General features: G+C 46.7%; 7 protein-coding genes across 7 annotated transcripts; 5 read left to right on the plus strand and 2 right to left on the minus strand.

Annotated features, from left to right (window-relative positions):
* Window positions 1–1,481: 1,481 nt before the first annotated feature.
* Window positions 1,482–2,223, plus strand: PGRI_088120 (uncharacterized protein; the record flags this gene model as incomplete). The annotated part of the gene is made up of 2 exons (XM_040796526.1): window positions 1,482–1,693; window positions 1,782–2,223. 2 exons carry the CDS (start codon window positions 1,482–1,484, stop codon window positions 2,221–2,223), a joined length of 654 nt encoding a protein of 217 aa, XP_040651064.1.
* Window positions 2,224–3,328: 1,105 nt separating this feature from the next.
* PGRI_088130 (uncharacterized protein) lies at window positions 3,329–3,822 on the plus strand (the record flags this gene model as incomplete). The annotated part of the gene is made up of 3 exons (XM_040796527.1): window positions 3,329–3,499; window positions 3,565–3,682; window positions 3,731–3,822. 3 exons carry the CDS (start codon window positions 3,329–3,331, stop codon window positions 3,820–3,822), a joined length of 381 nt encoding a protein of 126 aa, XP_040651065.1.
* A 1,515-nt stretch (window positions 3,823–5,337) lies between these two features.
* On the plus strand, window positions 5,338–6,834 carry PGRI_088140 (Peptidase A1; the record flags this gene model as incomplete). Its single annotated transcript, XM_040796528.1, has 1 exon — window positions 5,338–6,834. The coding sequence occupies one exon, from the start codon at window positions 5,338–5,340 to the stop codon at window positions 6,832–6,834; it is 1,497 nt and encodes a 498-aa protein (XP_040651066.1).
* Window positions 6,835–7,695: 861 nt separating this feature from the next.
* On the minus strand, window positions 7,696–8,822 carry PGRI_088150 (uncharacterized protein; the record flags this gene model as incomplete). The annotated part of the gene is made up of 2 exons (XM_040796529.1): window positions 7,696–7,742; window positions 7,796–8,822. 2 exons carry the CDS (start codon window positions 8,820–8,822, stop codon window positions 7,696–7,698), a joined length of 1,074 nt encoding a protein of 357 aa, XP_040651067.1.
* A 1,307-nt stretch (window positions 8,823–10,129) lies between these two features.
* PGRI_088160 (putative acyl-CoA thioester hydrolase) lies at window positions 10,130–11,734 on the plus strand (the record flags this gene model as incomplete). Its single annotated transcript, XM_040796530.1, has 5 exons — window positions 10,130–10,423; window positions 10,478–10,542; window positions 10,599–10,895; window positions 10,951–11,132; window positions 11,184–11,734. 5 exons carry the CDS (start codon window positions 10,130–10,132, stop codon window positions 11,732–11,734), a joined length of 1,389 nt encoding a protein of 462 aa, XP_040651068.1.
* A 974-nt stretch (window positions 11,735–12,708) lies between these two features.
* On the minus strand, window positions 12,709–14,829 carry znfA (putative C2H2 finger domain protein; the record flags this gene model as incomplete). Its single annotated transcript, XM_040796531.1, has 3 exons — window positions 12,709–13,237; window positions 13,291–14,412; window positions 14,507–14,829. The coding sequence occupies 3 exons, from the start codon at window positions 14,827–14,829 to the stop codon at window positions 12,709–12,711; spliced, it is 1,974 nt and encodes a 657-aa protein (XP_040651069.1).
* Window positions 14,830–19,079: 4,250 nt separating this feature from the next.
* On the plus strand, window positions 19,080–20,600 carry dspC (dual specificity phosphatase YVH1; the record flags this gene model as incomplete). The annotated part of the gene is made up of 4 exons (XM_040796532.1): window positions 19,080–19,123; window positions 19,250–19,477; window positions 19,745–20,095; window positions 20,162–20,600. The coding sequence occupies 4 exons, from the start codon at window positions 19,080–19,082 to the stop codon at window positions 20,598–20,600; spliced, it is 1,062 nt and encodes a 353-aa protein (XP_040651070.1).
* Between the last annotated feature and the right edge of the window lie 593 nt (window positions 20,601–21,193).

The following is a 21,193-nucleotide window of genomic DNA, read 5'->3' on the forward strand; positions in this document are numbered from 1 at the left end:
GCAGATAAACTAGGAATTGGTGAACAATATGTAGTACACTTCCAAGGTTGCCTATGTACCTCAACAAAAAGATGCCCCATTCCATATCTTGTGATCTAGGGATGAGATACAGGGGAACAAGTCGATAGATTCCTGCCAAGATCTCTTGACACTTGACCAGAACGGGTCCTTACAGCTATTGAATACTCCCCCCTGGCCACAAAACCAATAGTAAGCACAGCCACCTATAAGGTCTGCTGATCTCAACACGATCCCTTCGATCCGGAACTTCCGGAAAAAATAAGCGATTGCGGAGAAAAGTATCTCTAACCGTTGGACACGTTGCACCATAGAATAATCATGGATGCAGAATGAAGTACAAAGTACGGAGTATACCGTGTAGGACGGAGAATAGCTAAAATGTGAAGATCATTCGGAAGGGAGGACCCAACTCCGAGACTCACCGCTCCACTTATTAAGGGAATAAACTAATCTTAGGTGGACTCATATTATTCTTAGAATCCATTTACCCAGTTGGATTCCTCAACAGTTGAGGATCGGCGACTAACCATGGTATCCCCAAAATTGGAATTCCATTCATTTTTATGGAGGATTTCCAAGTTGCAGACCGAATTATGAGCCACTCATAGATGGTGGATAAGCATAACGAAACCGTTGTGCATCTAGAATTCAACCTTGGAAGGCCGTTGTACAAAAGAGGATGCCATTTTACCCCATTCTTTAGACATATCCAATAATGACCGATGTTTATTCCGGTGATTATATCATTGGCCCAAAGAAGACGTAATGATCAACAGTTTCAGGAGATGAAGAGGGGAGAGGGGAGAGGGGGGGGGGGGGGGGGTGAGTGAGTATATAAAGTAGAAAAGAATTGATAGATAAAGTAGTAGGAGAGGAAAGGAGGATTGACATTGGTTGTAGTTGGGGAGGAGGCTGCAGGGGGGGTTTTGGTTGGTGGGGGGAGAGAAGTAGAGAATACATCATTTTCGGGGGGTAAGTGATGTACTGGGTACATCTTGTCACTCCGTGTTCTGGTGGGTACGGGGTAGCCTACAGTCCCGATCACTGGGTACCTGCTACTTACGCCGTAGATCTCTGTCTGAGTGAATTGTTGAACTCAAGTCATAGATAGGTACATATGGTCTATATATAAAAGGTAATGCTTATTTCCCCTCTTCTCAACATTTTAAAGAAATCTCTTTCAAAAATAAACCCACTACTACCCTATTTTTCAGTGTTGACGTGCTCTACTTTTTTTTGGTTCTACACTATCGATAACGGTCCAGACTGCCAAGAACTGCTCTCATAGCTCTCCCCAACCATTCCTAGCTCTATAAAGCTTGCCTGCTCTACTCTCATACTCCCCTTGCTCCCTTATTTTCCTCTTTCCCCTCTCCTTTTCCACTATACTTTGAGACCACCTCTCGCCTTCCAACCTAGCTCTATCTCAAAGCTATAACTCTATACACTTCACCATCACAATGACTGCTCCCCGTTCATCATCTGTCCGCGCTCTCCGCGCTCTCTCCCAGCAGCCCGTGGCACCCTCTACTCGCCGCAACCTTCACATCACTGGAGTCCAGTCCGCTCAACCCGCCAATACCGGCGAGAAGGCCCTCTCCAACCATGATGTCCTTCAATCCCGTGCCTTCAGCATCGCCATGCGCAGAATCAACGGCAGTGCATTCTCAGAGTATGTTTCACCCATTCCATTATATACATCCATCCATACTTCCATTCCAAACTGTCAAAAAATTGAACCTAAACCTAACATACTCCAGCTCCTCTTCCTCCCGTCAATTCAATACATCCCGCGCCACAAAGGCCTTGAATGACTCCTCCACCGTCGACTTCGTCTACATGCCCAGCATGGCAGAGCTCGATGCCGCCCCTCTGCAACGCAGTATTCAAGTCCCGGTCCTTCCCGAGCTTCCCTCCATCCCATGGCGCCAAACACCCACCGCCCCACCCATGAAGCCCCAGATCTACACCGTGGCCGGCACCGGAGCTGATGTCCCTGCCAGCGCAATGAGCGAGGTTGTCGATAATCACGCCATCGACCTCGACCCATTCTCACTTACCGAGACTGTTGGTCGTTCACGTGTCGGCGAGGAGATTCAGCGCCGGTCAAACGGTGCTTCTGAGCCTGGTGTCATACGTGAGCTTTGGGCTGGTTTCCTTGATGATGTCATGGGCCCCAAAGGAAGTGCCCAGAGAAAGTAGAGTCTTCTGATTATGTCTCTGGTATATTCTTGTTGTTTTCAGTCCCGTTGACGGGTCTGTGATGAAACGAATTCTTTTTGTTGCCTGATACATTGTTCAGGCTTTATCTTGTCTTACCTTGTTTGGGTTCGTCGGATTGTTTGACATACTAGCGTTTTGATGTAATATCTTTCCCATGGAGTGGACGTCTTCCTCCATGGTGTCAGCCAGCCGATCATAGGCATTGTTTTCTATTTATGTTATTTCACTACATCTCTATCAAGTTGTTCCAATTCAATTGAACATGACTATCCACAAAATTTCATGGTCTCTTCTATCGATGTGTTTAAAAAGTTCATTTTATCGGGTCCAGTTTTGTATAGGAATATTGTAAGATAAGCACAAAGCGACCTCGGAGAGCAATTCAAACCCCACAATGATCCTTTCCGTACACACATTTTCAATTTATTTTACCACCAATCCATTGCCACAGATGACTCAAATACGCTTTGGTCGAACCAACCCGAAAAAACGCGGTTTTCGTTGTGCCGAGGCAGTAGATTCGATACCCACCATGATCTACGACCGACTCCGACACCATAATCAAACCATTAACCCGAGGTCACCAGCCCAGCCCTGGAACACCAGAGAGATGAGTCATGGTATGATTTTCCGAGATTATCTTCAACATTTCAACGAATATCCATCGGACGCAAAGGTAGGTCCGATGAAATACCGCCATCTAGGCTACTAGGTTTACTCTCGCCCCACGTGGACTCCCGATGTCTCTTTCAGTTTCATTAAGTGCCTTCATTTCTCCACTTACCTTGGTTTCTTCAGAGGGTTGTTCTTCGAACCTTGCAGTTTCCCTAGTCGACACATTGATGGCCCTGGGCCTTTGCTGCCGATTACATAATCTTCAAGCAGCCCCGGGGCCCCGGAGCCCTGGAGGGCCCCGCCTCGGGAGGTCCCGCATATTCCACCCATGGGCATTGCAAGTCTATACTCATCTTACATCAAAACCCCCCAGGACATCTACGGGTATCTCGGAAGGCCTTATTTGGTGCTGTTTTTATTCATCTCGAGTTCATTTTTTTCAACCAACTTTTAAATCAAATCAGTCAATATGCCCTCATATCGTTTCCTTGCTGGGTATCCTGCGTACGAAAGGTACATCACAGAGGTTGCAACTGGTCAGTTGGTAATGCCTGGCTACGAGTATGATAGTAACGGAGCGGCAATTGTTCACCCTGGTGAAGCCTACTGCCGTCATGAGAAGTGCAAACATAAGATTAAGGTAAGTGCACAGGCTTTTTAAATGCTTAATTGGCTACCTAGGGTAGAGAGGTAATTATTATATAGCGTGCGCAAGAGACCCGAAACCTCCGGGGGCACTTGAAACGTCATGATGGGGGCAAATTTGCTATTCGTGCTGAGCGGACTGGCCGGTTAACTACGAAGGAAGAGGAAGATGCACTGCGTAAGTGCTTACAAGGTACTTCTAAAGCGCTTGTTGCTAATTATGTAGTTTGGTACGACTCGCTTTTTGCTACTATGGCTAGCCCTACGGGTGGAGTCTCGCCTGGGCAATCTTGGGGAGAGTTGAAGGCGAGCATCTGATTGATTTGTCAATCGGTTTGCAGGGATTTTGGGATCTTGCTATATATGTCCACCATTCACTGTTCTTGTTTTGACGATAGCTGTTGTTTGCGTTGGGCCTATATTTTGCCGGTTCTTTACAGTATGTTAGGATTTTTTTGTTCTCTACCTACGTATGTAGGTACATTAACTATGTGCATGGTGCCAGTTGAGGTAGGATCCTCAGCTTATTAGTGCGCTTCCCGAGGTCCTCAGGTCGCAAACAGCCCTTCTCAATTGGGCCTATTTAGCCGGTCTAAATGTCAGCAATTGATTGTGGCTGAAGCTAATTCGCTAAGGCAACTACGAATTTGAGCACAATAAGGCCATAATCTATGTATAGTTATATATGCACTATAATTATGCACAACATATGAATTTCGTTGGAGCAATCAAAGAGTGAGGACTCTCATATCAAATTGAGATGTTATCACCAATGTCTAAATTCGATATTTACCAAGGCACTAATACATACAACATACGGGTCGCACATTGTATGACTATTATATTTAGGTTCTTATTTTGAAAGTTGTAAGCGTTCACTACGGGGCTTGTGAGACAAGCGCGAGACATTGTCAGGTACATGGAGTATTGGTTTTAGATGACTGGGGTTGGTTTATGATATAGGGGCTATTCAGTTTGGAAACAGAATCATTATTTGCCTCTCATGCTATCCACGCAACTTGTTATGCAGCGCTCCTGGATGTGTCCAGTTTTATCGGTCTCCACAGTTAGCTCATGATCTACATAGATATATTTCAGATAGCCGATTATTATACAGAGTAAGGAACATCGAATAAACCGGTCAAAATCCGTAAAATAGATAGCTATTCAAGCTTGAGTCAATTATCATTTAGCGAACCATGAATTGTATTATATAGTAAATACGGAGTAGACCTAAAAAGAACTGCAAAATAAAAGTGGTCCCTCCCTGCCAGGGTCAGACGTTCTGGGCCCAGGTGAATACGTAAATTCAGTCTAGACCGTATGTACGTCTACGTTGTAATGGGATTTCAATTTTGTACGATCCAGATGTCACATTCTGTGAGGTTTTTACTTTCCGGTTATTTATTTATTTCCCATAAACTTCAATATGAAGCTATTAAGATGTAACTTTGCTATATAAAAATAGAAAAATAGGTCAGAGACAAGATCAATGAGCTTGGACTTCCACTAGCTCCATTTTTAGCTGATCAGCACTAGAAAAAGCGTTAGACCAAGTGGATGATAATGAGAAGCTAACACTCAAACCGGTTTAGAGCCAACTGGAGTTCTTGTTCAGGGGTTCATTGTGGGGACCGTTCGCCACTTCCCCCCCCCTCACATCTTTTCGACTTCATTTTTGATTTCTCTGCTATTTCTCTACTATTTGGTTAATTTTTTTCTTTTCTTTCGATCTTCTATTTTTGTGTGACGGTATAAGACATCCAAACATATCCGGTTTCGGTTTCTCAAATGCAGTTTTTTACATCTTCTGCTTAAAATCCCCCAGGGATCATGCAACTCTCATCATGCCTGGTCTTCATTGCCGGCATCTCAGGCGTGCACGCCTTTTATCCATGGGAATTGCGAGTGGGAGCTTCTGTGGAAGCTCCAGTTGAACGTCGCTTTATTCCATGGACCTTAATTGAAGCGACATCCGATGAGACCACCGACACATCCAGCACAGCTGACACGAAAACTTGGACCCTTGACCTGAAGAAAATGCCCGTTCGCCGCGACGATGGCTATAAAATCGTCGAGTCTCATAAGCCGTCTTTGCCAAACAGTGCACCATTGAATCAGGACGGAACGGATTATTCATATTTCTCCCCCGTGTACGTAGGTTCTGAAAAGAAAGAAATGTGGATGGCAATCGATACTGGAGCACCTAATACTTGGGTCTACGACTCAAGTTGCAATATGGACGTCTGCGAACGTCATCACAAGTTCGACAAGTCCTCATCAACCAGCTACACCACCGACGGTTCGACTTTCAGCCTCTATTACGGCAGCGGCAGAGTCGACGGAAAGATGGGAAAAGACACCATCTCAATTGCAGGGCTCGAAGTCACGCAAACTTTCGGTCAAGCCAACAATATTTCCGAGAACTTTCAGAGTTACCCATTCGACGGGATCCTTGGCCTAGGTCGGTCGCACACAGAAGGGTGGAATTTGCCATCTTTTATGGATCTCGTCGCGGATAAAAAGCTCATCAAGTCAAACCTGGTTGGATTCAGTCTCTCTCGCTCGGTAGACGGCGGCAAGGATGGTGAAATTAACTTTGGTGGTGTCGATACAACCAAATTCGATGGTACCATCTCCTACACTGCTACCAAGGGCAAAACCTGGAGTATCCCTCTAGATGATGCTTATGTGAATGGAAAAAGTTGCAACTTTTCCGGAAAATCTGCTACCATCGATACCGGAACCACCTATCTCATGATTCCTCCCTCAGATGCGGAAACCCTGTTTTCTCTTGTGCCTGATTCATCTAAACTCCCTGATTCGCCTCATCAGCCCGCTGACGACCAGGACAACTATTTGATCCCATGTAACTCGACTTCTACCATAGAGTTCGAGTTCTCTGGCGTCAAATATAACGTCTCCCCGAAGGATTATGTCGGAAAACCTAACGGCACCAATTCGGACTACTGCGTTTCGACCATTGTCGGCTATGCATCCAACGGCGCAACTTGGCTTGTCGGCGATGTCTTTTTGAAGAACGTCTACACTGTGTTCGATTTCGACAATGCAAAAGTCGGTTTCGGCGCTCTTGCCTCAGCCTCGGCCTCGGCATCGAAATCAAATTCATCCTCAACCTCATCCTCCACGGGCAATGGGACATTCACTCCACCGCCAGTCACTGCCACCACTAAATCTGCTCCCGATGCCACATCATCATCATCAATCCACTCTGCAATGGCCACAATCTCAGACAGCTCCGCATCCCACCTCGTCCGCGGCATTAGCTGGTCTATTCTCCCGATCATTCTTGCCGCATTCGCTATTTGAACTGCGTTTAGCCCGTATTTTCCCTTTTCTGCTTTTTTTTCGATTTGGCGGCAATCATAATCCTGCTCTTTGTATTAGTGCGCACTCACTTATTCCCCATGTCCTTTCCGTGCATCTTTTTTACTATTGACTCCGTGCATGCACATCATTTCACTTCTGTTAATATCATCGGGTCCACATACGAGTACCCATTCTTGCATTCGTTGGCGGGCACTTTGTCTATTCGGCTTTTTTTCGGCTGCATATATCATTCGTTTCATGTGGAACATCCAACATCTATCCTTCATTTGAACTGGACATGACTTGTAATTATTTTCATCTACATAGACAAAAGTCTACAACCCATAATACACTTTTTTTTTTACTTGTGCTCATCTCCACTCAAATTACCTTCCACGCTTTCCAAGTTTCTGAATGAATTGGAAGGTGCAAGGTACCCCCCCCCCCCCCAACCTCTAAACTTCTCATCTTTTTTCGCCGTCACCTTCTTGACTGCTCCTCGCACTGGACTATCAAAGGTTGAAAGCTTATGCATTAAAAAACCGTCGACCTATAGAACTAGTATATATAAACAGAATAATATCTAAGATCACTAAAGAGAGCACTGAAAAGACATCACAAGGCCGCTCATACGGGCGACTATCTTGTAATAGTAATCCAAGTATCTGAATTATTCTACTGGCCTTATTTCAGAAAATAAGGCAGGGCATCGATATTGCCTAGAAATGGGGGTTTGACCCCTACCTATACCGCCGCGTACCCAGATCAAACCAAGCTTTCAATTGCACATTCTTCGATAAAGAGGCCGAGTTTTGGATCGAATGCATTTCACAGCAGCATCCAGCTAGGAAGGTCTTCCTTTCATAAAGTCTTCTGTGGTATAAGCATATAATTCTTTGGATCAGACTCTGCATTCCATAATCAGCGCTCATCCTCATATCGTAACACAGGCAAGGCCAACCAAGCATGTCCCGAGTGAAATCTTCGACCCTGTTGAACCCAGCAATCCCCATCAATATATCCAAATCCGCCAGTAACGACTTCATCACATGCCTCACCCCGTCCTCCCCTTGAATACTCAACCCCCAAACCCAAAGCCGTCCGATAAACACAAAGCGTGCCCCCAGTGCCAATGCCTTAACTACATCACTAGCGCCCCTCACCCCAGAATCAAACATAACGTGAATCTTATCCCCAACAGCCTCAGAAATCCTCTCAAGCGCATCGAGACTAGCAATAGCACCATCAACCTGCCTCCCAGCATGATTACTCACAATAATCCCCTCAACACCAAGCTCAACACACCTCCTCGCATCACCAACCGACTGAATCCCCTTGATCACAAACGGCCGTCCTCCACTAATACCCTTCCAAATCTCCATCAACCAAGGAATCTTCTCCCACGACCAAGCCCGCCCATGCCAAATAGAATCAATCCACTTAGTCGACGCTGCAACAACATCAACATCAGGATCAATGCCCTCCGCAGCACACCTCTCACGAAAAACAGGATCCTCAAGTCCCATATCTGCCCCGAATCCACGGTAAAATGCATAGTTCGACAAGGCAACGTCATCATGTCTCCATCCAAGCTGCCACGTATCCGTCGTGAGAATCAGTGTATCGAAACCGTTGTCCCATGCCCGCGTTAGAAGTGATACAGTTAGCTCATCGTCGTGCGGCATGTAGAGTTGGAAAAACCGGATGCCTGTATCCCCGTTTGCTGATGCGACTTTTTCAATCGACGTGCTGCCGGCTGTTGAGAGGCAGTACGGTAAGTTGAGCTCGCTGGCAACTTTCGAGACTGCGACTTCGCCATCTGGGTGGTAAATTTTGTTGATTCCGATTGGCGCGAAGCCGATTGGGGCGGATACGGAATGATTGAAGAGTGATGTCCTTGTCGAGCGGTTGTTCGTGTCGATTAGTTGATTTGGGATTATTCGGTGTCGGTAGAAGGCTTGTCGGTTTGCGAGGTGTGTGTTTGACATTCCTGCATTTGAGGAGGCGTAGTACCTGATCGGAGGGGGTTTTGGTTAGTTGATGTGTATCGGGATATCGCTGGTCTCGTCTTATGGAGAGCGTTGTGTACCAGCCGCCCTCGCTCAGCTTCTCCTTTGCTCTTTCTTCCAATTTTCGGGGGTCTGTTGAGATTAGGCTTTTGTATGTTTGGAAGAATCATAGGTAGATCTTGCCAGTATTGAATAATGGTGTCGTTCCCTCGTTCTGTTTCCAGAAGTTCTCTCGCTGGTAGAGAGCCCATTGAGGTGTGGTGCGCTCTTTAATGTGTGGGTTTGTTGGGTCACTCATATTGGCGGTAGATATGTTTTTGATTTCAGATTCTTTGAATCGATATGTCAATCCGAATAGTTACAAAATTAAAGAGCTAGTTTTCTTCAAGGTGAGTCTTTATAAATCAATATCTTACCTATGACTTCATTTTGACGATGCTTGGAAACATAACAAGCTTAAGCTTGGTTAAGCTTAATTGGACCGCAAGATATATATTACACGTTCCGATCTTGAGTTTGCATCTTACCTACCTTCAAGTACTCCGTAGACCAAGTGAAAATAATTAGTCACAGTTGAGCATGTTCAATTTAAATTTTGGAATGTTGGAAATTCTGATACAATCAACACTGAGCAAGCGACATTGACCTTCCGAGGTATAAAGCTGTAAGATCGGTAAGAACGGAGAGACGACCGTCGTATCTTTACAGATGTATGACAACCGGGGGTTGGATTTAACCAGCAGCTTATATCCCGGGCCGAGTCGGCATACTATGATTCCATTCTTTGTACACTTACACTTTGCTTTGGAGGCATTCGCACCCTCGGAAGCGATGACACCGCTTTTCGTATCCGAGCCGAGAATCCCCGGGGCCTAACCAGATCGGGCAAATGGTACGGGCGGCAGTAGCGGCCATCCGGGGCTGAACCTGGTTGATGGCAAAAAAGGCTTAATTTGTTTTCCATGTATAACCTTTTGATCAATTCTCACGGAGTGACACAACACAATAAGTAGGTTGGAGTATTGCTGCAGGATACTTGCTCGTTCCATCTGTCATTCGAGTAAATCAAATAAGCCAAGTGAAGTAAATTGCGAGTAAGTTGATAAACTCAAATGACCAGGGCGGTCAATTTATGCCAAGCCATGGAGTAATTAGATCTCCCCTGGTCACTACCGCCTTCCGCATACATCAGATCCTCGGGCATCGTCATTTTGAGTACGGGGTACGATCTACCGAAATATTTACATTTCCAGCTCATTTTTAGTTCCTCTTCCTTTGGTATCACAATGTTTGGCCTCAGTAGAAGAACAGCGCTTGCTCGCTCAAAATGTCTGACTGCGCTGCCCGCGCGAGCCGCAGTCGCAGCTCAGCCATCCTGTATCAACACCCAGGACTTTCACTCCACGCCGTCTCAGGCAGGGTCCCGTCCAACGTGGATGCCCATGCGTGTCAAGACCCCATGGATCGATGCGCTGACACAGAGTCGCGAGGCTGAGAAGGCTGGACCGGAGGAGAAAGCCGGGCAGAGCGTTAAGCCTGATGTCTCGCCAAAGAAGATGTCGGATAGCTATTACAGTGCTGTACGTGTATCTGGCGGAGTGGAAAACGGTATGTTGATATTGACTGATTGGTAGATTTTGCCTTTGGCCCAAGACAAATGGCTTTTGGATTCTTATCTCAACGCCTCCGGGCATATTAGGTGTGTTCTTGATGGCCTACCTATCAAAAGAGCAAGCGACTGATCATTCCAACTAGGTTGGGCTCACTCCTGATGGACCTTGATGCCCTAGCTGGTATCGTTGCCTACCGTCACACAGGTGACGGTGTATCTACTGTCACTGCGGCATGTGACCGGATCACCATTGAGAACCCGCTGATGGAAATCTGCGACCTTGAGCTCAGTGGCCAATGTACCTACGCGACAGGTCGATCAAGTATGGAAATCTCCCTTCAGGTCACCAAGGCCCGCCCCGAAGGCCAGGAGCCGAAGCCTGAAGATGTCCTGATCACTTGTGCTTTCACAATGGTCTCGCTGGATCCGGCTACCAAGTTGTATGTTCCTCCTGTATGGTTGAGCCATACACATAAACTAACATCAGGAAACCAGGCCCGTCCCAGTGGCGCCTCTCATCGTTGAAACCGAGGAGGAGAAGCGCCTTTTCCGAAAGGGCGAGGCAAATTACCAAGCCAAGAAGGCCCTTCGCACACGCAGTCTCTTAGAGAAATCACCCGACGACGAAGAGAGCAACCTGATCCACTCGATGTGGACGAAGGAAATGTCCTACCTAAGTATGAACAATATAACACCAAATATATCGCCTAAATACTGACCTCCCCCAGAGCCCCAGAGCGGAGTTAAGCGCCCCGAGAACCAGGTTTTCATGAGCGACACAGTGCTCAAATCCGCCATGATCATGCAACCCCAATACCGTAACCGACACAACTTCATGATCTTCGGTGGCTTCCTGCTAAAACAGACCTTCGAGCTGGCCTTCTGCTGCGCCGCATCATTTGCACACGCTCGACCAAACTTCGTCGCTCTGGATCCCAGCACATTTGAGAACCCAGTCCCCGTGGGCAGCGTGCTGTACCTGCGCGCGACAGTTTCTTACACGGAACCCGAGGAGCGAGAGGGCGATAGTACCAAGTACACCAAGGTGCAGGTGCGTGTTGACTCCAAGGTGCGGGATGTCGAGCACGGCACGAAGAAGTCCACTGGCATGTTTAACTACACTTTCCTTGTTGAGAAGGATGTGCAGGTTATGCCTAAGAGCTATGGTGAGTTCATGCTTTGGGCTGATGCCCGTCGGAGAGCCCAGAATGCTGCTGCTATTGACCCGGCGCATAAGATGAGCGCGCTGCGGAGTATCAAGGACAGCGTTACTGAGTAGATAAAAGCTGGCTGGGTGGTTTCTTTTGCATTCTGGGATTGGGGATGTTATTTTCCTGTTAGATTTAGATCGTTTAAGGGTTTTGTATATTGAACAGTTTTGTTTTCTTTTGTAAATGCCATATATTCTCTGAAGGCTACCATGCAAAGAAAGAAGAATCTATATACAACGCCCCTCCATCCGCCTCACTGTTCCATCCAACAAAAGTATGTATAAAACTGGCGGGGAATATGTATATAACAGCAAAGAACAATAGACACAAGCCGAGCGCAGATATTCCATCCAGTCCACCCAGCCGAAGAACCAAGTATGAAACCGACTCCATGTAAAAATGAGATGAGAATGATATGAAGAATCCTCCCGAACCATTGCAATGCAACCGGGGTATACACAGAGGTTGATTCAACTGCAAAAGATCTCAGTCCTAACTATAACTCCCTTTTCCCTTCCTTCTCCTCTCGCGGTAAGGGAAAAATTTCAAAATGTTCGTTTCGGGTCGTGATTCCAGGCTTTCTTTGGCCTGCAGTGGGTTTTTCGTGAAGTGATTTGTTTCACTTTGCATTTTCTAGTGTGAATATGGGGCGTCTTTTGTTTTTTTTTTTTTGGGGGGGGGGGGGGGGGGTTTTTTTTTTGGGGGGGGGTGGGGTGGTTGTTTGTGAGAGATGAGAGAATATCCCGTGGGTGTTGAGTGATGTTGAGGTGATGCTGTCTTTTATAACAGCCATAAGGCGGAGATTCGGGATTCCGATTCCAATTCCAGACTCATTTAGATACGAATGAGTTAGAGTCTCGATTATCCAAAAGAAGAGAGAGACGACTGATGCCACGCGGGTAAAACTATTATCCAACCCCGGAATATGAACTGGCGAGGAATGCAATTAACAGCACAGAGCCACTTGCCGGGAACCGTCTTGTAGGCGGATGTTACAAGGCAAAGGAAATCCCCGATCAAGGGAGACACGACTTATTGATTGTCATTGCTCGCTAAGAACTTCCGAGATGGCATTGGACGTCAATGATCCCCCGTCCTGGGAGCCAGAAGCATTTTTATCCTTAGTGCCCCGAGGCTCGCGAGGCTCTGGCGGCTGCTCTTCTTTCATGCAAGCATTTTCCAAGATATTCGTCCATTTTCCACTGGTGCCAGCATGGCTATGCTTCAGATGCTGTCGGAAGTGATCTGCGCGGAAAAATTTCTTCGCGTTGTTGCACTCGCCGAATTTGTGCACAGTGGTTAAGTGCTCAAAACGTCGGTCCCAGTCTGCCTGAGGGAAATTGGGGAATTCCTCCCCGCAGTAGCCGCACGTATCATGGGTAGGTCCGGCATTTGTCTGGCAGGACTGTGCGCCTGAGGCGTGGAATGCTGCTTGGAAACTCACGAGCGCGGCGCACGACCATGAATGGCGTCGTAGGTGGAGGGAGTTTTGGTGTCGCTCGGCTTCGTTCTTGTTCTTGAAACGGTGGTTGCAGTAGGCGCATGCATACTGTTTTTCCATCTCGTGTGCACTGTTTCAAATTAGTATAGCTCATATAATGAAGATATCTCGGCCTCAACTTACCGCAGGCCATCTGGATTGTCGAATTTCTTGGGCTTCTTTGGACAGCAATCGCAGATGAACAGTCCGCCGATCTTCGGGGCGGCCGGCTTTGGCACGTTCATAATGGTCGTCGGCACAGGCACCTTTCCAGTGGCGTCTGTTGCAGGTGGTTCTAAAGATGTAGGTCCTGGGAGTCTTGAAAGAGTAGGCTGAGGTAGTGGCGCAGGAGGGCTAGGGTTGAGGATCGATTTTTCGTGGAAAGTATCAAGATCAGAGCTTGGTGAAAAACCACCTGGAGATGGCCGGTCGTACGGAGAAAGGCTGGTCATACTGCTACCTCCAATAGACAGCGTAGACGAATACGATCCCGAGGTCCGGATACTCAAGGATGAGGTGGCTGAGGGGGTTCGTTGACTGGTAGCATATTTGGGGTTGACCGATAGTGTGTGAGTGAACGGATGACCGCTGAGTCTTCGTTGTGACAAGTCTCCGTTACTTGTAGCGACATGCAATGTATGTCTATCGTCGCTCATCGGCTCACGCGGAGGTGAGGATGCCCGTCGTTTCATGCCAAGTCTCGAATCCGGGTACGGTGGAGTCGGCTCTCGAAGAATGAATTGCCGCGGGGGTACCGGCTCGTCAGTCGAAAATTCCACCTCGATATCTGAAAATACCCCCTGGTCGTAGCTTCCACGGTTCGATCGACTCGGTAGGCTGATGCTATCTTCTCGCTGTGGCGTTGTTCCACGATAGCGGCGCCGGCTTAAATCCCGCAAAGATCCTTGGTCGTAATCCAGTGCTGATGATGGTGCATTGCTCTCCACGCTTGGGCTTCGGCCTACATACTCTCTCCAGCCGACCTTAGTCCTGGGAGAGACGCCCCCGGACTGAGGGCTGTTGTGCCATTTCACATCCAGTGTTGACACTTCGGAAGGCCCTGGTGATGGCAAATTGCCTGGGTTTCGTGAGGGAACGCTGAGCGCAGGGAGTGAGTTTCGGTTATCGGTTCCGAGACTGATGGACCCTCCTGGAGACGGTGGTTTTGCTATTTGAGGTTTTCCGATTTGGGATAATAGGTGCTGATCGTAGGCATTTGATGAGTCTTTCACGCTACGCAGTGAAAATTGGCGCTCGCCACTCAAGCTACGAATGTGTTAGCAAGGATCAAGCTGGTATAGAAAAGCGCGGTACTGCAAAACCGAGGGTTGCGCAGTTCTGGCACATCAAGTGAGCTTACATTGGACCCGCCGAATTCGGGATGACCGACATAGAGTTTGGAAATCCGTCTGTAGCTGGCGGAGGGGGCTGGATCTGGATCTGAGTTTCGGGGCTTCGTGAGATGGGAGCTCCGCCCTGCCTCCCCTCTAAATCGTCTATCTGCATTGGATCACCCTTTGAGGCGGTTTCCGGTCGTCGATGACCTCCGAACAAACTTGACCTTGGGTTGATAGATGGAAGAGAAGTCGGAGCTTGTGGATTTGCGTATTGCCAGCCAGCGTCATAACCGATTTCCAAATCGGGGATTCTGGGTGGCGGCGGAAGTGGTGGAGGGGCGGTCATAGTAGTTCTAGTGCGTGAAGCTATAGGTAATGGACCGTGAGATGAGAGTGCCAACTCGGGCATAGCGTATTGGGATCTTTCGAAAGAACGGCGATCTCTGAAATCATGAAAGCTCGGCGACTGAGAGAATCGAAGGTCCATTCTAGAGCCAGAACATAGAGCCGGAATTAAAATCAAAATAGGTCGGTGCACATCCAAAAGAACCCAAGCTGAGATCAGAGATAAACTCAGCAAAGCAGAAGACAAGGTCGAGCTTGAAGTAAATCGGAAGCAGGTCGAATCAAGATCTCAATATCCCAGCAATAACCCAATCCAGTTGAGTGCAAACGTCGGTCGTGAAACCAGCTCCGATTGCTAAGCTGACTGTTAACCAGCCTCACACACTCCGAAGAGTTTCTCTCAGAAGGTCCAGCTTCTGGTTCAAGAATGGAAGGGGGGGATTTTTATAGGGCGACAATGTTAATAGTGGCGATAATGTTAATAGAGGACTTTATGCAGTGTAAAGTCTTGTAAGTCTACATTGAGAGTCAGATCATTTGAAAGTGGGCTTGACCTGATAATAAAAGACCGGGGATTGTTTAGGGGGGGAGGAATAGGGCTGAAGAAGGCCTACCTCGGGACCCTTGTTCGGCGATTCGCCTCATAAGATGAAACGTTTTCCCGTAAGTGACATACGGAGAACCGGGTCTGTGTCCCATAAGAACTTGGCCACACTGCAACTCAAGGTGCACACATGCTTAATAGAAAAGAAAAATATAGAAACTAGTATTATGTTAGAATGCAATTAACAAGTTGAGTATAAAAGGAAAATATACTCACACTATGCAATGGGGGTACCCCACTATAGCTGAAGCCGGTTTTAAAAAAAATAGAGTAAGGCAAAAAAAAGTGAAAGGCTGAAAAGGCTGAAGGCAGGAGCTGATCAAATACAAGAATCAAAAAGGAAAAGATTGAAATGCGCCCAGATCGGTGTATCGGGTAGGAATTCGGGCGGTGCAAGCGATTGGATCCAATTCAGGCAAAGAGAAGGTGATCCTCAAGGGAGGGAAAAATGAAGGAAAAAGGCCTAATCAGAGGCAAAAAAGAGGCAAAAAAAAAAAGGGAAATTGAAACATACCAGCCCTAGAGGCAGGTCTCGGGGTTAAAGCCTTTGGGTGACGTGGAAATGCGTATATGTATGTATCGTTCGTATATGGGTCACGTCTATTACATACCAGTTACAGGGGTATTTTCTATGATTTTATATAGAAACTTAATATCTATGTTATTTGATATTCTCTCTAATTAAACATTAAATTAAATTAAAATGGAATTTTCTATAGAACATTACAAATAAGAAGGGCGCAAGGCTGAGAAGGATTTACCCTTAACAGGTGTAATTTTCCCCCATATTCAATACGGAGCGATGGATAATTGGATACACTATACATACTCCCAAGAAAAAAAAAAGCATTTGGGAAATGAGAATAGACTGGCCCAGAGTACTAGAGTTCCAGAGTTCCAAAGTCCCCGCTGATCTATTTGATGCGCCCTACCCCATATGGAGTCTTCACATTATTTGACGGGAACATTGCAGAATGGCCGTGCGGCCATCCTCTTGGACGCCTTGCGAATGCGAACCAAATTACGGAGTACTGGTCTACCTCATTATTTCCATAGAGAGTACGGTGTACGAATGTTCTTTGCAAGCTGCATACTAGATTTTTAGTGCCACTACTCAGAGGTGAAAGGTGCCGACGAACAAGAGCTACCTTTTTCGGTGAGGAGAGGGAAAAAAATATCGAGAAAGAAAAAAAAAAAAAAAACACATTCCTTCGAACCATGGTTTATAATTCATAGGTAGATGAAAACTTGAACTTGATAGAATTCCAAAGAGGGTTCATCCCGCGGAGTTCTTCAAACAATGAAGTATAGAGATCATCTTGTGCAGCTTTGGAACCAGTGAAAATATAGACCGGTCTTGGAACTCTTGGCATTCAGGCTTAATATCTCCTGGGGCGATAACACTGCTAATTGGCGTTCGATCCTAAATTGCAGTATATGTGTCCATTGTACGGAATACGGAGTACGATACTCGTACTCCGTATGTTGGTCCTCGCACAATGAGTCTATGGTAAGATCTTGATTCGAGCCCTACGTTCATTAGGGAACATTCTTTTGCCTCCACATAAAAAAGCGGACAATGCTGAGTCGTTGGACATTGATCCACTGATTTACTAGTGTGCTCCACTTAGCGCCTGGTATTGCATGCACTGCCACACTGCCGGTCCGCCTGTCATCTAGAGAGGGGGGTTGAACCTTGACACTTGTGGTATGATCAAACAGAGTCTAGGTATAGTTAGACATGTTAAATCAGATTTTTTAAAAAAAAGAAACAGAAAATGAACTGGTCTTTGGCGATGAGAGTAAAGAAAAGAAATGAGAACGTTAGAACAAACCCTCGAGGGATGCAGGGAATATTCCTGACTAATCAGACTAGTGCTCCACATCAGCTTCGAGAACAAAATTTCAGACTTTTTCTTTTCTTTAAAGAATATCGCTAAATTGGGTATTCCGGTACAATCTCCGTAATGTGAACACCTTAAATGAGTACTGTTACCATTTATGATCTAGTCTACTTTAGTATATCTAATATAATGGGGTTTCATCCCAAGGGAATGGGCGAACTCCACGTTATATGTATAGCCCTAGAGTCTAAACATATGACCATCACACTATCCTGATATTTGCGGAGCAATGTTTTTCTGGTCTCAAAAGTCAGATTCAGATAACACACCAGGATTCTGGAATTACTGAGTGGCAGTGCCCTCTTGGCGAGGGGTATTACCTGTCTGAACTGTCTGTACTCCGTCCTCCGTACTCCGTACTCCGGAGACGGAGTACGCAGCGGATACCAAGACCAGTCTAATAAACTTTCCCCAGGGTCATTTTGTATGTACATATTTCTCATCGATCCTCGCCGTGAAGCCACCTGTTGTTCCAGGAGGCGCCCTTGACTTATTTAGGAAATAATTAGATTGCGGTGGGGGATAGTTGGCTTGGCTCTTTAGGTAAGCTATGTACTCCGTGGGCGTACACCCTTCCATTTAGCACATGTTTCCACATTTTACTCCAATTATTACCAAAGCGACAGGCAAAGACACTGTGTCAGACGTCAGCAAAGAGGGTTTATGGATATTGTACGGAGTAGTTCGGCTGCCTTCGGCTGATAAAACCTACGGTCAGCACCAAGCTCTAAAATAGTCCAGGTGCAGTATACCTAAAGCACAGCCAGCCTTAAGCCTTAGAGGGCTGCAGCCTAGAAGCGTGTGTTACGCCTCTCAATGTGACCCGAGACGAGTTAGCCTCCTTGATACTAGTCCGTAATGAGACCTCCCGCCCCGTTGATTGCTCCATATCAGCCCAGGTCCAAGGTTCCCCGCGGTAAGCCTAACTAAGCCTAAAATCTAGCTTCCCTTTTTGCTGCCCCTTGAGCACCCCCTTACAGTTCAGCAAATCAGATCATCGGTTAACAATGTTAACTGTTTGACCTTTGTCGGATATAAATCATGTTCCACATTGCAACACTAGGCTAGATGTCTCTATGACTTCTTACGAGCCCAGTCTATCTACAACCTATGTATGGAGTACACATGGAACTACAACGTGGGCACTCCGTACTTGTATACCATTTCAACCACGTATTATATCTTAAATCATGTAAAATGTGTGAAGCGGGTGGTCGATGAATTGATCTAGATATTTGGCCATAAATTGATTTTTAATATGGACTTAGGACTCCGTGCACTTGAGTTGTAATGAACACTCCCAGGAAGACTTGTAATACATATGTACGGAGGCACCCCGGAGTGGGGAGATCCTCAGACAATTACTACTTCCAAAGTGCCACGCATTGTTGAACAAACCCACAATCTCGTACGGCTATCATCATTTCTGTGATCATTTGAAGATCCAATAAAGGGAATTAAAATCAATTCACAATCCTATATCTCTCCTTATAATCTGAACAAAGAACCCAAGTCTGAAATATATGTATTGCCTGAGGCACCTAAGTCACCTGCTTTGTCATACCCTTGCCCTATCAGACTTTTTGAGTTTGACAGCGCCGAGGCTCAACCTCCGCTTTTGCGATCTAAGAAAAAAGAGTCAAGTTATCAAACACTGAAACTGAGCTTCTGAATTCTGTATCTTCATTGTCGCCATCAACAAAAGACCTTACTGCTGTCAAGTTACAGCAACTATAGCTCAAAATGGCCATGAATCAAATAAAAGGCCACAATATCTATGTCGGAGGGTTAGTCTCACTTCACTAACAGACAGTCCTTGTCAGGGTTTAGCTAAATTAAGCTGAGACTGGATATTGGCAACTGCCAGCTCCTGATTTGGCAGGTTTTATTCATTGCTAACGCCCCGTTTGTAGCATATTAAGCGTCAAAAACAAAGCAGCATTGGCACGTGCAGATATCTCACATGTCCTCTCGGTGCTGCGTCTCAACCCAGCTGAGGAAAAAGAGAAGTTCTCGTCTTATCAGCATTATTCCATAGGGGTTGATGATGTCGATGATGAAAATTTATTGGAGCATTTCCCCGCCGCTATCAAGTTTATTCAGTCAGGCCTAGACGGTGGTGGAGGTGTACTAGTGCACTGGTAAGTCAAAATACAAGTCATCCAGTTTTGCCTGTTGAAAGTTTTTCCCGCTCTTCCGTCAATCCTTTTTCCTCTTGTGGAATGCATATTCTTAGGTGGCTTCATGCCTCCTACGTCATTGCATGTCTATCAATTGCGATCTACACGTGGCTGAAGGATTCCGTTAATCCCTTTGATGCACGTTGGACCCGTTGTTTGGGAATCTACAAGTCTTGCCTAGACTCACTCAATATGGAAAGATGTACAATGGCTAATACGATGATCCAGTGCAATGGGGAAGTCCCGCTCCGCGGCCATTTGTATCGCCTACCTGCTCCACCGGCAGCCGGGGGCGCTCACACCGCAATCTGCCCTTGCGCTGGTTCGTGAAACGAGGCCCCTCTGTGAGCCAAATGAGGGATTCATGGAGCAACTGAACCTGTACCATGAAATGGGCTGCCCAGATGAAGTCACTGACCACCCATCCTACAAGCGCTGGCTTTATCGCCGCGATGTCGAGGAAAGTGTGGCATGTGGCCGTGCCCCAGAACTGAAGTCGGTGCGGTTTGAAGATGAACAGCCGGTTCGGTCCAAAGAAGCCACCGGGCGAACAGTGGAGATTAAGTGTCGGAAATGCAGGTTAGTCCCACATTTTAAGATCCAAAACCAAATCCATAATGATTTTGATTACTCAACTCATCTCAGAACCAAATTGGCAACGAGTCCATTCATCATTCCGCACGAAGAAGAAAAGCAAAATACCGCCAAGTCCTCAGCAACCGCCGATTGTGGTCATATCTTCCTCCACCCGCTGACCTGGATGCGCCCTAGTCTCTTCCCATCTGAGGGCGGGGCTGATACTAACACGGATACAACATACGGTGCACACCCCGACGATGCCCCTCTTTCTGGGCGTCTCACTTGCCCCAATCCTATCTGTGGGTCCAATGTGGGCAAATTTGCATGGCAAGGTCTTCGATGCAGCTGTGGCGGCTGGGTTGTGCCCGCCATTGGTCTCACCAAAGCCCGTGTCGATATCGCTGAAGTCAATATTGCTCAAGGGCCAAGAGTCAACCCTGCTATCCGTCTGCCTCCGGGAATGCGGGCTACGGCAGCTAACGACTCTGGGCGAGGCAATCTTTAATATGACGAGTGATGATCACCATACATACATAGTTTTACGAGTGATGAAAACACAAAGCTCCAAGTTACATTTGTTTATGGTTCATACTATTTGGTTGTTCTTTTTTTGGATCCAGTTATTCATCCACCAATCAGAGGCGGCCAGTGACATGCCGTACACCGAAGCTTGGACCCGAGAGTCACTTGAAGGGTCCACACTTCGTCCACAGCTTGATCATCATTATTGAGCCACTTATTGGAGATGACCACGTTTCTAGAGTGAGGCTCGTTGCTGGTCATCAAAACATAACTGCCTTGGGTTGTTTCACTCTACCTTGTACAGGCAGCGACCATGGCGGCCAGATAGTGAGGCTCCGAAACACCGCCTCCAAGCTCTCCAGACAACCCGATTAAGCCGACAGGATATCCCTCCATGCTCCATCCCATGATCTACAAAAGCACGACACACATTTAGGCAGCACACGGGTCAATTTGCCCCTGCTGATCCGTACAGCCAATGTGATATCAATCTAGAACACACTAGCCATCAGCCCGAGAGCTACTCCGTATCTAGACACCTATCTTGTGATTCGTATCCAATACCCGTTAGTTAAA

Source organism: Penicillium griseofulvum (assembly GCF_001561935.1).
Source record: "Penicillium griseofulvum strain PG3 chromosome Unknown contig_11, whole genome shotgun sequence".
In the NCBI taxonomy this organism is placed as follows: Eukaryota; Fungi; Ascomycota; class Eurotiomycetes; order Eurotiales; family Aspergillaceae; genus Penicillium; species Penicillium griseofulvum.